The 15,900-nt window shown below is 58.2% G+C and overlaps 1 protein-coding gene across 6 annotated transcripts in view; it reads right to left on the bottom strand.

Annotated features, from left to right (window-relative positions):
- Nucleotides 1-15,900, bottom strand: part of NFIX (nuclear factor I X) — a 96,324-nt gene that overhangs the window by 13,694 nt on the left and 66,730 nt on the right. For 4 of the 6 annotated variants that reach the window (XM_081286941.1, XM_081286942.1, XM_081286940.1 and 1 more), the window contains exons 3-7: nt 6,401-6,463; nt 6,031-6,105; nt 5,478-5,598; nt 3,727-3,863; nt 824-946 (exon numbers count right to left, since the gene is read on the bottom strand). In XM_081286941.1, coding sequence (XP_081143067.1) covers nt 824-946; nt 3,727-3,863; nt 5,478-5,598; nt 6,031-6,105; nt 6,401-6,463 — 519 coding nt within the window. The remainder of the gene's footprint in view (nt 1-823; nt 947-3,726; nt 3,864-5,477; nt 5,599-6,030; nt 6,106-6,400; nt 6,464-15,900) is intronic. The other 2 variants (XM_081286943.1, XM_081286945.1) reach the window with 1 other exon arrangement.

Below are 15,900 nucleotides of genomic sequence, written 5' to 3'. Positions count from 1 at the left end.
CTAGAGACACTGAAGGGAGAGATGCGCCCTCAAGGCAGCAGGTTGAACCCTTTCCCAGGGGCCACCTGTCCACCAGCCCCAGCCCTTCACATCTGGAAAAGGGCAGAGAAAACCAGAGAAGGCAGCTGCTTGCCCCAGGCAGGAGACCGGGGGCTCTAAACAGTGTTGTTTTTTCCCAGTCCTGGTGATGGAACCCAGGGCCTCACACAGTCTAGGCAAGTGCTCTGCCGCTGAGCTCCACCCCCAGACCTTTTTGTTTTGTTTTGAGACAGGCTCTTGCTAAGTTGCCCAGGCTACCCTCAAAATCGTGATCCTCCTGCCTCAGCCTCCTGCATCACTACACCAGGCAGAGTGTCTTTTCAATCTATGCCACCCTGGGTTCATGTTGGGAGACCAGACCCTGGGCTCAGCTAGGGGTTGGTAGAGAAGAGCCAAAGGCAGGCAGGGTGCTTTCCCACTATGGCTGACAGGATGGATGTAAACTGGGCCCGAGGCCTGTCTGGCTGGAGAGCAGGTTGGAGGAGACTCAGGAGGTTCCTAGTGAACATGCAGTACACACATGCACCCACACACTCTTGCACATGGGAGTCAGAAGCAAGTGGGAGGGTGCTTGGGAACCAGGTGAGCAGACTCAGGGCCAGGCCTGGTGGTGGGTGGTGCTGCAAGAGGGCCCCCCCGTCCCACTTATCCTTGCTGCCACTTTATCACCCACACAGGGAGCCTTGGGCTGTCATCCAGTCAGTCTTGGCCCCTGCACTTGGTCAGCTTCCCTTGGCACTTGGCCACCTCCCATACTGCCCGCTCCGGGTCCCCCATTTCTCACCTGGTCTGACTCCAGCAAGCACAGGCAGCGGGTGGTGGGTGAAAGCCATGCGTGGGGAGCTGCCCTGAGAGGAGAGGGCACTGCAGAAGTCCAGCTTTCCTGACTTCTTTAGAGAAGCCGGGCCTGGGGGGAGGAAGCAGCAACACAGGCAGGTTTAGCCAGGCCGGGGTGGGAGCAGGAAAGGTGGGAAGCCAGCAGCTCGCTCCCTCTATCCTCGGGGTGCCCCTGCCAGCCCTTCTTCCACTATGAGGCCTCCTGCCCACGATGCCTTATCTGGGCTCCTCCATGCCCCATGTGCAGATTGGCCGTGGGTGCTTCTGGCAAGAGAGGAAAATAAAGCCCCTGCATGACATGGGCTGCATGTGCTGGGCTGGGGCTGAGCAAGGGGAGCCCATCCTGCCCACTAACAAACACATAAGGGAATAAAAAGGGCGACCACAGGGCCAGCATCAGAAATGGGGTGCAGGAGGAACCTAGGGAGCCAGTTTGAGAGCCTGGGTGATGGCTGTGATGAAGGGGGCCAAAGGGCCAAGCCCAGGAGGTACTCTGGGCCCTGGGCCACTCTGGTGGGAAGAAACCAGTGCTCCCTTTTGGGAAGGGAAAGCACAGTCAGGGGCCCTGGGAGGGACACACATCCAACAGAGCATCAGGGAGTGGGGCCAGAGGGCCTGGGTGGGTCCTAGGGGCAGAGCCAGAGGGAAAGGATGCCCCTTTTCAGGGGATTTGGAGGCTGGGGATGGGCTCTGCTCCTGGTGCCAGAGTGGTATTCTGCAGGAGACAGGCACAGAGAAGACACCCTATTTGAGCTTCTTCAAAGAGCCAGAAGCTACCAGCCAAGGGCATCTCTGCGCAATAGGTGTGGCATCCCAAAGACAACAGGGCAAAGAGGGCTCCCAGTGGGTGAGGTCTCTGGGGGAGTTCATCTGGACTGAACCTTGTCCTGGGCTGAACTTCTCTTCCTGGGAGAGGTGAGGTGGAGGGGAGGCAGATCTGTAGAGCTGCCATCTTTGAGGGACAAATTGCGTCAGTTGAGGGGGGGGCTGTAGAACAGAGAAAGAAGAGCCACAACGGCATTGGAAAGAGGCGGGGGAAGGGCGAGCTCCCAGCCGCCAGCAGAGGTGTTATCTGGCGGCAGCTGTGTGCCACCTGATAGCTGGCATGGTGGGGGGAGGGAGCCCCCCACCAGCTGTGCACAGCTGTCCCTGCTGCCACACAGCGCCTCCCCAGCTGTTCCCCATCCTGCAGCTGGGCTGCTTAATTGGCGATTTGTCGCAGCCCAGGGAAACACGACAAGGAGGGGAGGGAGCTGGAGGTGCTGCAGGAGGATGTTGGGGGTGCCGTGCATGGCAGGACTGCAGGAAGAAGCAGAAATGGCAGGCGCAAGAGCAGAGAGCTAAGAAGGAAAAAGCAGGGGCCAGGAAGAAAAGGGCTCCTTGGATACTAGGTCTGTGCGGAGGGTCCTGGAAGCCCTCCTCCCAGGAGCAAATGGCAGCAGATGGGGCCTCAAGGCATACCAGTGGCAGTCTTGCAGGAGGGATCACCTGACTGAGGTCCTGGCAGGGGCCTGGGATGCAGCCCAAGTCTCCTGGGTCCTCTCAATTCCCCCTCTCTCTGCCACCAGAGGCTCCCCCAAGGAGTGTATGGGCCATGCTAGCCCAGGACTTGTCACAAGAAAACACGGAAGGGCCACCAAAGTCACGCTCATGCTGGGGCTTCTTCCCGCAGAGTCCAGTCTCCACTAGAGGTCTAGAGGGTCTTGAGCCCACTCCCTCAGTCAAGGCTTGGAGGCTTTGCTTCCTCCCAGGAGCCAAGAGCAGAAGCCAGAGCATCTGTAGCCCTTCCACTGGCCACCCCCATCCCTGACCCCGATCCGTAGCAGACAAGGTGCCATTAGGTCAGACCCTGAAAGAATAAAGCCCAGTCCTCTGTCTCCGGCCCTGTCCAGAGCAAATATACCCTGTGTACACCCCACATGAGCAGATATGCACTCCCAGGCCCCAAGACCCTCATCCCTTAAGGACCTACATAGGCCATAGGTCCGACATGTCAGGTAGGGTCCCCTACAGTGAGCCTCCTCTCTCTCTCCCTTTCTCCCACCCCCTCACACACACACACACACACACACACACACACACACGCACGAACACGCACGAGCATGGGCACACACACTCCCTCCTGAGCTCTCTAGTCTGTCCACACCCTCAGCCAACACTGGAGGTGAAGGTGGGTGGGCTCCACATGCGTAGGCCACTCAGAGGGAAGCAAAGGTCTGAGCTGCTTCTTACAGGCTTCTCAGAAGTTCACCCTTCACTAGAGCTTCCCCGCCTGGTCTAAAAACAGCTCTGTCTGCTCTTCACTGGGCTCTGAATCTCTCTGTAAGTTGGCCTCCTTGAGGCCAGGACGAGTCTGTCCCCTAGTAGGTATTCAGCGATGTCTGAAAACATTTTTGTTCCTCAAAACAGGGAGTGAGTGTTTACTACTGGCATCTGGCAGGTGGAGGCCAAGGATGCCACCCAGTGCTACAATGCACTGGGCTGTCCCCACTGCAGAGTGACCAGGTCTCAAATGCCACTGGGGCCCTGGTTGAGAAAATGGCTTTAAACTCTGGGGACCACCAGGCTGGGCAATCTCTGCAGAAATATCAAGAGGAGGAGGCTGTGAAGCAGAGGCCATAGCCCCCCACCACAGGGCACCTGAGGCTTGCAGGCTTTTCCCCACCATGCCCATAGGTTCTGCTGCCCACTCAGGGGTGGCCCAGCTCCTTGCCTCCACTCCCCTCCTTCAGTTGGTGTGCCCACTTCAGAAATCTAGGAGGGAGACTGGCAGGGCCACCTGACAATGGGGGAGTCAGTGGAGCTCTGGCTGCTCTGGGGCTGAGTGAGATGGAACTGCCATGCCCATACCTGCATCCACATCGTTGGGCCACCCACTGGACTGGCTGCTGCCAGCTGCTGGGGAGCGGCCTGTCCCGGGATAGAACACGTCGTCGACAGGGCTCTCCATCTCACTGTCATCAATGGACTTGGGGCGCTTGGTGGTGCTGGAGAAGAAAGAGAGGGTCAGATGGGCCAAGGCTCCAAGGAGTCACTGGGTGCCCCGGCTGGAGAACTGTATATTGACAGCTCCCTGTGCGAGGAGCAGGTGCCAGCCCGTAGCACTGCTTCTGGACTCTCCCCTGGATGCCCAACCTGAGACCAGCCCACCTACCTGCTCCCTGGAGCAAGGCAGCTCCAAAATCTGCTCCCTCACGAGCCCTTTATGGTCCATCCAGGGCCCATCCAAGAAGGGAGCACCTGCTTCCTCTGCCCCACCCACCATTTCCTGTCAGTCCCCAAGGGCCAGTGAGGTACTCTCAGAGACAAAAAGGTCAGAGGTACCACAAAACTCAGTCATCAAGGTAAAGAATATTTTAAAAAAAAATTTTTTTAATATTTATTTTTTAGTTATTGGCAGACACAACATCTTCGTTTGTATGTGGTGCTGAGGATCGAACCCGGGCCGCACGCATGCCAGGGGAGCGCGCTACCGCTTGAGCCACATCCCCAGCCCCAAGGTAAAGAATATTTTAATGAAAGATTTTAAAAACTCAAAATGAATGCGTAACCAGGCATGGTGGCACATGCCTGTAATCCCAACAACTCTGGCAGGTTGAGGCAGGAGGATCACAAGTTCAAGACCAGCCCAGGCAACTTAGCGAGACCCTGTCTCAAAATAAAAATTAAAAGGGTTGGGATGTAGCTCAGGTGTAGAGTACCCCTGGGTTCAATCGCTAGTCACATACACACACACACACACAGCCTAAAACCTCACAGTGAACAAAAAAATCCTAGTTTTAAAAGAGGACAGAACCATGGGGTTGGGGTTATGGCTCAGTGGTAGAGCGCTTGCCTAGCACGTGCGAAGCCCTGGGTTCGAGTCTCAGCACCACATAAAGATAAATAAATAAATAAAGGTATTGTGTCCGACGACAACTAAAAAATAAATCTTTAAAAGAAAATAAAAAATAAAAATGAATAAAAGAAGACAGAACCTGACTCTTCCCTGCAAGATGTGCCTGATGAGGCCAACTGACTACCGGCTAGCACCTCTCAACTCTTCCCCTTCTCTCTAGCGTAATCCACCTACTCAGACCCTTCCCCACCCCAGCCTGGAGGCTCGGCCTCCCCACTCTGTCAGCCCTGCCCACACATTGCTGGAGGAGCTGCTGGAACACACAACCCCAGCATGCCCCGCTCAAAACTCTTCAGTGTCTCTGCCGCTCTAGATGAAGTCCACATGCCTTCCTCAGGTCTCTAAAGTCCTCTTGGGGTGGCCCTGCCAACCTCTCCAGCTTTGACTGGAGGGAGGCTGCCTGGAGCATCCATCCCACGTCCCCCAACCACCACCTCTGCCATGTGTCTGGGATCAAGTGCCACCTCTCCAAGAGGAGACCTTGCCAGACTCTACTTCTAGCCATGACTTGTGCAGGTTTGGTCCCCAGGGGCAAGTGCTGTGTGACAGGAAGCTCAGTGGGGTAGCTGAGTATACAGTGGGTCCAGGCCACGGCGAGCTAGTGCCTCCAACAAGGGGTAACATCCTGAAGCATCCAGGCCCAGGCACTTTGAATAATGGGGGGTCATCTGGGGCAGACCGAAGGCTGCAGTGCTAGGCTTACCTGGTGGAAGGTGGGGAGGTGATGGACCGCCGCCCCAGGGTCACCTGGTTTATGTTGTAGTAGCTGGGACTCTCCAAGTCGGCCAGCGAGAAGTTGGGCCCTGACGCTGTTGCCACAGGAGCTGGGAAGAGTAAGAGGCTGGTGAGGTTTAGAAGGTACCAGAGGCCCCACAGGGCCCATAAACTGCCGTGAGCAGCTCTCAGAAGCCCGGGGTGGGGGGGGCATTTGCTGCAGGGACACAGGATAGGAAGGTGGGCCACCTGTGCTGCTGAGAAAACCTCCCCCCAACCCCCACTGGGGGTCCTCAGGGAAGAGCCTTTGGTTGTGACTTTTTTTTTTTCCTAAAGCAGCAGAGATTAGAGCTGGCTGGGGCTCTCTGGACAACTCTGCTCCACCCAGCAGCCTACGGCCAAAGAGACAGAGGAAGTCCCTTCTCTGTTTCGCTTGATCTAAGACCCCATCAGAACGGGGGCCCTGTGAGGTCCAAGTCCCCACACCTCAGCCCAACCTCAGCCCAATTCTGGTCCCTAGCATGAAGGAAGGACTCACTTACTCTGTGATACTCTCACCAGCTCCGTCACATTCCAGACCCCGGAAGTCACAAAACAGTCCTGGAAACTTAAGTGCCCTAAGATGGAAAAGGGCTAGTGAGTCAGGCCAGGTTGGGAGGGGGCTGTCCGATTGTTTCCCCAACACTCCTTCCCATTTTTCTGACTCCCTCCCTCCCAGCCCTGTGTGGGCTCCAGGCTAGCTCCCAGGTCTTCCCCGAAGAGGGCATTTGCCCCAGGTGAGTCCCTCTCCTTGGGAGGGCAACCCAAGTTCAGTCAAAGGATGGTTGAGGGAAGGAGAATCCCAGTTGGCCAGGCCAGAGGGTGGGGCAGCAATGAGCAGGGGGCGGGGTGTGGTGGGCAGGGAACACTGACCGTTGGGCAGTGGTTTGATGTCCGCATCTCCTTGCTGGTTTGAACTATCTGATTGTCCGGATTCTGCAGGAGACACAAAGGGGAGCATGGGTCAGGGGCAAAGCTTTGCACCAACTGCAGTTCAGCAGCTGCCCTCAAGCTCTACGGGGAGGGTGGCCCACCCTGGCCAGCAGAAAACTTCACCCAGTGCCCTTTCCCCAGCCATCCCAGGGAGACCAGCAGAGGGAAGGACAAATAGCTCTAGCTCAGTGCAGGTTTCTCTGCCTATTGACAACCTACTGATATTTGGGCTGGATCATTCTCCATGGGGAGGGTGGGGTGGAGGGGGGCATCTTGTACATTACAGTGTATTTAGCAGCACCCTTGGCCTCCATGCTAGATGCCAGTAGCCCCCAACAGTAACAACCCAAACTGTCTCTAGTACTGCCCAATGTCCCCTGAGGAACAAAGTCACCCATGGGTGAATGGCTTTAGCTAAGAGTTAGAAGCAAGGAGGTGCCCAGGAGAGAAGCCAGCAAGCAGGGCCATCTGTGGCTGTGGCGGACCCAAGGGTCCCGAGGAGTATGCTCGCCCCTAACCTCATCAGTTGAAGCCAGTCCTGTGGGCCCACACCTCCCCCACCTCACCTTTGTGCTTGCAAGCAGAGCCTGGCAACCCTGAGCGGGAGGTCTGCCCTGCCACCACCCGCTCTGTGCCAGCCTGTCTAGGCTGTCTCATGCCCCAGTGCCACAGCTGCTCAGAGGGAGCCCCAAGACAAGGGCTCATTGTGCAGTGGAGCTCACAGAGGGCTGGGGGCAGGGTGGAGTGTGTGTGTGTGTGTGTGTGTGTGTGTGTGTGTGTGAATATTTTGCTGAGCTTGGGAAAGCCCCCCACCCCGCTCCAGGTCCTCAAGGCTTTGTGTGCCAGGGACACAACGGGGACCTCCAGAATGCCTGCCTGGACACGACAGCTGGCAAGAGGGTGCCAGGGTGGTGGGGCAGGTTGTGGGGCAGGAAGAAGGCAGGCGCTTGGTAAAGAATCGGCTGCTTGAAAGGCCGGTGGTGTGGTGGCATCTGAACGGGCAGTGGTGCTGGCCAGGGCTCTGTTCAACTCTTCAGCGTGACCCTGCCCCCTGGGCCTCCCCACAACCTGCACTCAGTCTGCTGTCCCCAGAGGCACAGGGAGAGAGCTGGGCGCTGGGCTGGCATGCACAACAGCAGCCTGCTGCCGCGGCCCTGCTCTCAGAGTGAAGGCCTGCCACGTCTGGAGCTGGGAGTTCTGGCCACGCTCCTGGCTCCCTGCCTTGAGGTGATGTGTGTGGAAAAGGGTGACTGTTTGGGGCCCCATTCTCCCCATCCTTTACCTTGTTCCATTTCTTTTTTTAATTTCAAAAAAAAATAATAAACTTTGTTCTAACAAATCAAGGAAACATTGTAAGGAAAGTGCCTGACTCTGGCTTAACACCTCCCTTTTTGCCTGCAGATAGAGACAGTGGATCCTGGCTGGGGCCATATCTTGGCTGGTGGCACTCTCCACTGTGGAGGGAGCCACAAGACCTCCCTGGCAGGGCGACCTCTCTGTGCCCTAGTGTCACAAGGGGTGAACTTTCTCATCTTGGCCCATCCCCGGATCCCTGGCCTGTCCAGGAGGGAGCTGAGGGACTTAGGTGGCAGGTGGCCCACGCCAGGGCCTCCCTGCTATAAGACTCCCTCACTGCGGGCCTCAGGAAAGGGCACATGCCTCAGAACTGGCATGCAGAGTCCAGCAGGGAGCATGTGGCCCTGACCCTGCTGCCCAACCCAGCCATGAGCCATGAGCCCTGGGGCCAGCTCCATCCCACCAAGGCCTCCGGGCCCAGTCGGTGGGGTAGGCGGTCTCAGAGTCCACCCATGGGAGCGCTGCTGGCCCACTGCAATGGTGAGGAAGGGAGGCTGCACACACGCTGCCCGAGGCAGTGCGCACAGGCCCAGCCAGGGACAAGAGTGCCTGACAAAGGGGTGGAGGTGCGCCAGCCCCAGGCAGAGAGCGTGACAGGCAGGAGGGACCCCTGCGGCACAGGACACTGCCCCGAAGGGCACTCTGGTCGTCACCATTAGCCACTGTTAAGCAGCAAGTGGAGGGAAGGCGAGGCCACCTGGCCATGCCACGCGCCTCCAGGCGCTGCTCCGGGCGCTGCTGGCAGCCATCTTAGGCTTTGGCAGCCATCTTACAGCCGGCGGCCTCGCCAGCGTCCCCACAATGCCGCCCCCGCCAGGCCCGACATGCTCAGCTCGGCGTCAGGACAAAAGGCAAAGGCACTAGAAAGCTGGACCCGCGCTCTGAGGTGGAGGAGCCAGCCCTGCAGCCGGGGCAGCTATGGCCAGGACCCCGCTGGTCCGCTCCAGCCGCAGCTCTCACCCTCCTGGCACAGACAGTGGAAGAGGCAGGGAGGGAGGACAGGGTCCTGGGGACACCACTGCTCTGCTCAAAGGCTGATGAAGCCCAAGTGGGCCACATCCAAGCCCAAGGACTCTACTGGTTCATCAAATGTGGACCACTGCCCGACAGAGTCATGGCCACGCTGGGACAGGAAGGGATGTGAACCTCAGCTCAGGGACATGCCTCTGACAGACAGGGCAGGGAGTTCACAGGGACCCAGTCGGTGGCTGCAGGGCCCAGACAATCACTGGGCCCATGGCGGTCTGGCTCCGAGGAAGATGAGGGGACATTCTGCCCCTCCAGATGAGGGAGCCAGCGGGCGGGCTTCTCCTAGGGTGGGCTCTCTGGGAGCCCTGCCCAAAGGGCTGCCTGCTCTGGACAGACCCCAGGTACCAGGAGCTGTGCCCAGGGAGGCACACTACGCAGCAGCCTGCACCTTGACCCCTTTTTGTTTGGGCTCCCTGGGGGAGGGGATGACCCGGGGATTCCGGACACAGAGGAGGAGGCCCCTTTATGACGCCCCTCCCCAGGCCCCCCTCATGGCTGCTTGGCTTTTATCTGGCAGAATAGGGCTTATCAGAGCCACCAGCTGAACAAACACACAAATCCACGGTTAGTGAGAAAAAACACTCTGCCTGAACTCTTTATCTCTTGTTCACAGGCCCCGCACACTGCCCACTGCCAACAGCACAGGAGGGGACCTGATGGAGCACAGCGGGGCTCTGTTCTCCACTCTGGAGGTGGAGGGCTGCCTCCCTGACTGTGGTTGTGCCTCCACGATCCGATCCTCCGATCCGTGTCCCTGCCACCCCCCCCTTCCTCCTTCCTTGCCCCCAGCCCAGGGTGGCTCTTCCCTGACAGTCCCTGCCAGGCACACGTGCATGAGTGAGTCCCTGCCCACACAGAGCCCCCCTCCCAGGGTCTGCTTTCTCACCGGGGACAATGGGCCAGCTGGTGGCCTGTGGGCCAGTGGAGAAGCAGGGATGGTATTGGCTGGCACAAGGCAGGCAGGTGCTGGCTCCCTCTCTTATCCTCTCCCAAACAGCTCACACCCAGAGGCTCTCTCCGGGTCCCCAGGCTTCTGGGGCCACATCCCTGGCACCTTTTCCACCTGGACCTTCTCTCTGGCCTGGCTGCCAGAGGAGAGCAGAGGGGTCCCCAACTGCACACCCCCAGTTCAAGGCCACTCTGCTTAAGGAGGGGAAGAAACACCAACCCCCGCCCTGTACCCACCCTCTTCAAAGACCAGAGCTCCCACCACTTCCTGCAGAGGGAGGAGATGGGATAGAGGATCCCCCCACCACCCTGGACCCAAGATAATCCAATGGCCCCAGGGTCCTAGTGCTGAGGAGCGCAGGTCTCCTCCCAGCTCTACGCTGCCTCCCACTCCACCCATCAAGTGCAGCTGCCACTGTGTCTGACAGATGCCTGGATAAGCAGGCATCTGGGTCCCTACCTTAGGCCAGCTTTTGGGAGGGAGAGAATCTCATTTTCAGTGTTGTTAGGTGGGGGGTGGTCAGGCTGGTTTGTGTCACATAGTGCACAGCTCTGCTGACGGTCCCTCTCTGGGGACCTGGGCTGCTCAGGCAATTCACGCCTCTAAGGCACAGGCACCCCTGCCAGGGGTTGTGGCTACCCCGTAGGCTGATAGAAAGGAGGGATCTGAAGGGGGTAGATGATAAATCTGGACTCTGGGCAGGGCCCAAGTGGACTCTGCAGAATAAGCCTCTGACACGGGATTTGGCTCTGGGCTCCCCATCCACCAGCACCATGGGTCACTCCACTACATCAATGGCTGGTGGACTGGAGGTGTCAGGCAGTGCCCAGAGCACCGCCAAGCCCTGCTGACAGTAGCCAGCATGGGCCCCTCCCTCCCTCAGGTCCCTCGGTATCCCCAGACAGTTACAAAGCCCCCCAGTGCTGCCCTTGACCCCATGCAGACTCTGGCTTCTCACCCCCTGAACCTCTACCCGCCAGGGACTTCCTTTATGGTTCTGGGCTCCCGCTTCTGGGCTCCCCTCACGGGTGCCTCCCTCCAGTCCCACTCCTCTCCTGCTGCTGTCTGCACAGTGTGTGTTTGGAGAGGATGCTGCCTCTTCAGCAGTGTTCAGGAGGGGAGGCTCCCACAGCCAGGAGGAACCCAGCATTGCCCGCAAACCTTGACCGATAGCGTGTTTATATACATATATATATATTTTTTTTTTCAGCCACAGACGGGGATATATTCATGGCGCCCACTAGGTGAGGGAGGAATTCCTGCTCACTGCAGCCAACACTCTCCTCAGCTCCCACACAGAACAAATGTGCTCTATGAAAGGGTTGCGTGTAATATGCCGGCCAGCTGCCCCCGTGGACTTCACCCAGCTAATTCTTTGGGGGCCGAGAGGGGTGCCCAGATCTGCTTAGCTGCACCCACAAATGTGTGCCCAGGCATGTGTGTAGACTCCGGAGAGCACACTTGTCATCAGAAGCACATGCACACTTGGAGATGTCACAAGCCCTGACTGTCAAGAAAGGGTAGAATAAGATGGCACAGCCAAAGCTGCCTTTGACCCAGGGGACTGCTGGCCTCCAAGGGTGGGGAATGCAGCCCTTGGGGGATGCCTGCCCTCCCCCTGGCCCTCCCCAGACCCGAAATTCCAGAAGCAGGCAGGGTGCCTCCAGGCAGCCACAACACCCGCCCTCCCCCAGCCGCACCTCCTCTGCCTGCCTCCCCCTCCTCTGAGAATCAGAAGCGTTCAGGGCACGGGAAACCCAATCTTGAGGGAAGCCAGAGGCCCAGCCTGCAGCAATCAGAGCTGGAGAATGTGACTATTGTGCCTCCTGAAACCCAAGTCCAAGAATCTGAGACACCCTGAGGAGGGGGACACGGATGGATAGGGGCTAGGGGGTGGGTCACAGAGGGGGTTCTCCCCGTCTCAGCAAGCAGGACACTTGGGGGACTGAGGAAGTCCTTGAGAATACAGGGCAGCCAGAGGGCAGAGGGAGGAGGGGCTGGGCTGAACCCAGGGGGCTTCCAGGACCTTCTCCCTCCCCTGCCTTCCCCACCTGCCCCCGTGGGCCAGCACACTTGCACACACACATGGCCGTCCTGAGACAGTGGCTTTCCCCTCCACTGCCATCCCCAGACTCCATTTGGAAGCAGGAGCCTGGCCAGGAAGCACAGCTCTGAAGCCTGGTGGGAGCCAGGTGGCACAGGAGGACAGGACACCCTTCCTTCACCCTTCTCTCTCTTCCCTCATTCTACCTCTGCTCGTGGATTCAAGGGGGGGCCTTGAGTCACCTGCTTGGTGAGGGTGGGGGGAGAATGTGGCAGAGGGGATGGGTGCCAGGACAGGGAAGACACCCATGGATACAGTGTTCTACTCCTCTCTGGCTGCTCCTGAAACAGAGGCTCAAGGAAAGCCATGGAGTAGGGGTGATGGGTTAGGCCACAGGCAGCTGGCAGACCAGGCTGGACATTCCACCCCCACAGCCGACCCTGGAATAACCACCTTCCACCCTGACCCAGCCCTGCCTCCAGAGCTGCTGGGGCAAGGGCCAGGCCTGGCTGCTGCAGGCCTCACAGCGTGACAGTGAGGCTGCAGGAAGGGAAGAGGAGAGTCGGCCAGTGCTTCTGGCACCCAGGAGGCCAGAGGGGCATGCTCAGGCTCCACCTGAAAGCCCAGGGCCCAGGCAGCAACAAGGTGGAGGAGGCCCACTCCTCCAGCCCTTGGTCACCACTCCCTGCTCACAGAACAGCAATGGAACCCTAGCTCAAAGCCCTCCAGACACAAAGCCCACCTCCACCCCCCTCAATTACTGAGAAAGGACTTCCTAAACTCATGGTTTTCCTCCAAGATAATAAAAGTCAGAACTTGCACCTGCCCTTCATCCCTAACAAGCAGCCTTCCAGGGACCTCTCTTGGGTGAGCATCTCAGGGTTGTCTGCCAGGTACCTGCCACCTGCCAGAAGGCCCAGGGAGAACTGGAGCTGAAGTCCTGGGCACTCAGGAGTGGGAGGAGCCATGAGGGGACCTGGGTGCTCCGTTGCTCCTCTCTGAAGGATGACAGGCAATGAACAAGAGAGGAGAGAGAAGGGATGTGCCCCTGCTGCAGAACACCTGGCAGGGAGGACAGGGAAAGAGCCCAGGTCACCTGACTGTCAGAAGCCACTCCAAGCTCTGCTCAGTAGCTAATACATGAGACTTTTGGCCACTGCAGAACTGGGAGGTGGGAATGTGCCTGCAGGTGGACACGGCGCTGACCTTCAGTACCTCAGACAGGGCTCCACAACCATCTGCAGAGTGAATGAGCAGAGCTGGGGCTTGCTCGACAGCAGCTGGGTATTTCAGAGGTGCCCAGGAGCAAGGAATGCCCATCAGAGCAGAATTTGCAGACACTACCGAAAGAACACAGAGAAGAACCCCACAGAGACAGAGAGAGGCAGAGCTGTGGGGCCCATGCCTGCTTCTGCCTCCCCCTTGAGCCTGTCCTTGCCTACCCAGGGAGGTGCCCTTGGTCTGGACCCTGTGTCTGCTGAAGTGGGCACAATGCAGTGCTCTACCACTTCAGAGACCCCAGCCTGGGTGGGGACCCTTGCCCCAGCAAAGAGGGGTGGAAGAGGGACTCTTAGGCAGAGGGAAGTAGAGGAAGAAGGTGGGCAGACAACAATGGCATTCCAGTTCTCTCTGGTCCTGTCTGAGCTCCAGTACCTCCCAGCCAGCAGCCTTGACCAAGTGAGCACTGTGCCCTCTTTTGTAAGGTGGGGAGCACACTTACCCTGCACGGTTGCTTGGCAGGGAGCAAGTGAGAAAATGTGAGTAGGGTGCTAGCTCAGGGCCCAGCTTAGGGCAGGGGCTCTGTGAAGTGAGCTGTCTTTCCACCTCATTACCATTTCCATCTCCATTTAATGACACCCTTGTCCCTCCAGGCTCTGCTCAGACACTATCTCAGTGGGGAAGCTGAGGCTGGCCCTCAGCTCCTGGCCGCACAGGAGCTCTTGCTCTATGACATGGTAAACATGTCTGAGATTGTAGTCTTGGCCCAGAGACCATGGCTGGCCAGCAGAGGAGCTCCCTCAGGGCCTGGCCCACCATCTACAAAGAGCAGCATAGAGGTTTCTAGGCAAACAGAAGGCAGAGCCAGGATGGACACTTTGTACAGATGTCTCTCCCCACATCAGTGTGCAGTAGCCATCAGTGAATGGTGTCAGGCTGGTCACCGTGCCGGAAGAAGAGAGGCAGGGAAAGAGAAGGTCAGGAGATGGGCCAGCCCAACAGGAAGGGGGAAGACAGAGCTTGTGCCCCTGTATTCTGAGGGTGCTGTCCCCAAGGGCCCATCCAGCCCTGCCCAACCCTAGGGCTACGGAGAGCTAAGGGTACCAGGAGTACAGGTGCTGACCCTTGGGTGGCAGGGCATGCCACATCTCCTGGCAGAGCCAGCTGGTGCCACAACTTGGCCATTAGCTGGAGCCAGCATTTCCAAGACAGCCTGAGGCCAGAAATCATGTGATAGTGGGGTCCAGGAAAAGTGGCCCCAGCCCTTGAAACCTGTGTTCCCTCCCCAACCTATGGATAGAGACTGATGGTGGAGAATGCTCTCCATGCCTCACACCCCAAGAAAATCCAGGGGCCCAGTAGAAGGGGCACCCGTTCCCAGCAGAGTCTGCAGATCTGCTCCCCATCCCCACCTTCTCTCTCTATTTCCAGCACTGCCCTTTCTGGCCTTTTGAGTTGCCTAGGCCAGGCTGGCCAGATGTCCACCCCCACCCCCAGCTGCTCTTTGGGCTATTAATAGTGTCCCCATCTTCCCAGGGTAGGGCACCAGAGTCCTCCCCCAGCCCCCAAATACATTTGCCCTTGGCCTAATTATTCATAAAGGGATAGAGTCCTCCTGGCCCTCATGCCAACCTGGGAAGAGAACGGGGCAGCAGAGGCTCTGGAGGCCACATGGGGTACTGCCTGGCACAAGCAGGAATTGGGGGAAAGAAGGGAAGGAGGCAGTAACCCCAGAGCACTACAGTGACAAAAAGACAAAAGTACAACCAAGAGATGGAGGGGACAGAGAGAGGCAGAAGCTGAGGAAGACAGCAAGGGCCAAAGTAAAACACATCAGGAAAGATGGCGGGACAGAAAGCATCAGAGCAGGCCAAGGCTCCAAGGAGGTAGGTAAAGGGGACCCGCAGAGAGGAGGAGGCAGAGGAACACACAGAACGGGAGGGGCGAACCTGAGGAGAGAGACTCAAGAGCTGCTTCCTGGCTGCAGCTGACTGCCAACATCTGCCTGGTGGGCACTCAGCAAGGAGAGGGGATGGGGAGGCCTCAGGACAAGGACCCCCGCCCCCAACACACAGGCAGCTTCTCAGGAAGGGAGGGGAGGAAAAGGGAAAAGAGGCTGGAAGAAGGAACACCTGATGGATACGAAGTGGAAAGTGAGTCCACACAGCAGAAGCCGCCCTCAGCCCCCGGGAGAAGGCCCTGCACCCTGCGCCTGTTCATCAAGACAGTAGAGCTGGCAGAACGGGGGCTGCAGGGAAGGAGCACCAATGTCCCCTTCAATCTGAACCCACCCCCCTCTTTTTGGCCTTGATCAGGGTCCTGGTCCCTCCTGCATCCTACTGCCCCGCTTCCTTGAGAGAATTCATCCAGGAAATCCAGGGGTCTGGAGAGGAGAGCCCACTAGAACCCACTACCTCAATTCACCCTTTGGGGAAGCGGCAATCAGGCTGAAGGTACCTGTCTCCATCCCCAGGTGCTCTACCTTTTATAACCTCTATGGGGCAGTATCCAGTACCAGGTGAGAGAGCCCAAGTCCTCTACCTGGGAACTTGCCCTGGTTGCAGGGAGACTGACTCTGGCTCATTGAAGAGCAACAACCACAAATGCACCCCATAATCGGATGGTCTGGCAAGGCCCTGCTCCTGCCTGCAGGCTGAGCAGTCCTTCCTTCGAACGCCACCCAAGCCAAAGCCTCTGGCTGGGCTGGGCAAATGGGAGACTCTGGCTCTGGACTGCATGAAAGCCCATGGACCTGGACATCAGATCACCCTGGTCAGGAGCTTTCAATCTTCAGCCCCTCAAGGATAAAGCCTCTGTCTGTCCCCCCAACTCAAGGATTGAACC

The sequence above is a fragment of the Spermophilus citellus genome, assembly GCF_964194105.1.
Source record: "Spermophilus citellus genome assembly, chromosome: 3".
Lineage (NCBI taxonomy): Eukaryota > Metazoa > Chordata > Mammalia > Rodentia > Sciuridae > Spermophilus > Spermophilus citellus.
Note: the sequence above shows the minus strand (reverse complement) of the source record. Positions and strands in the feature narration are given on the sequence as shown.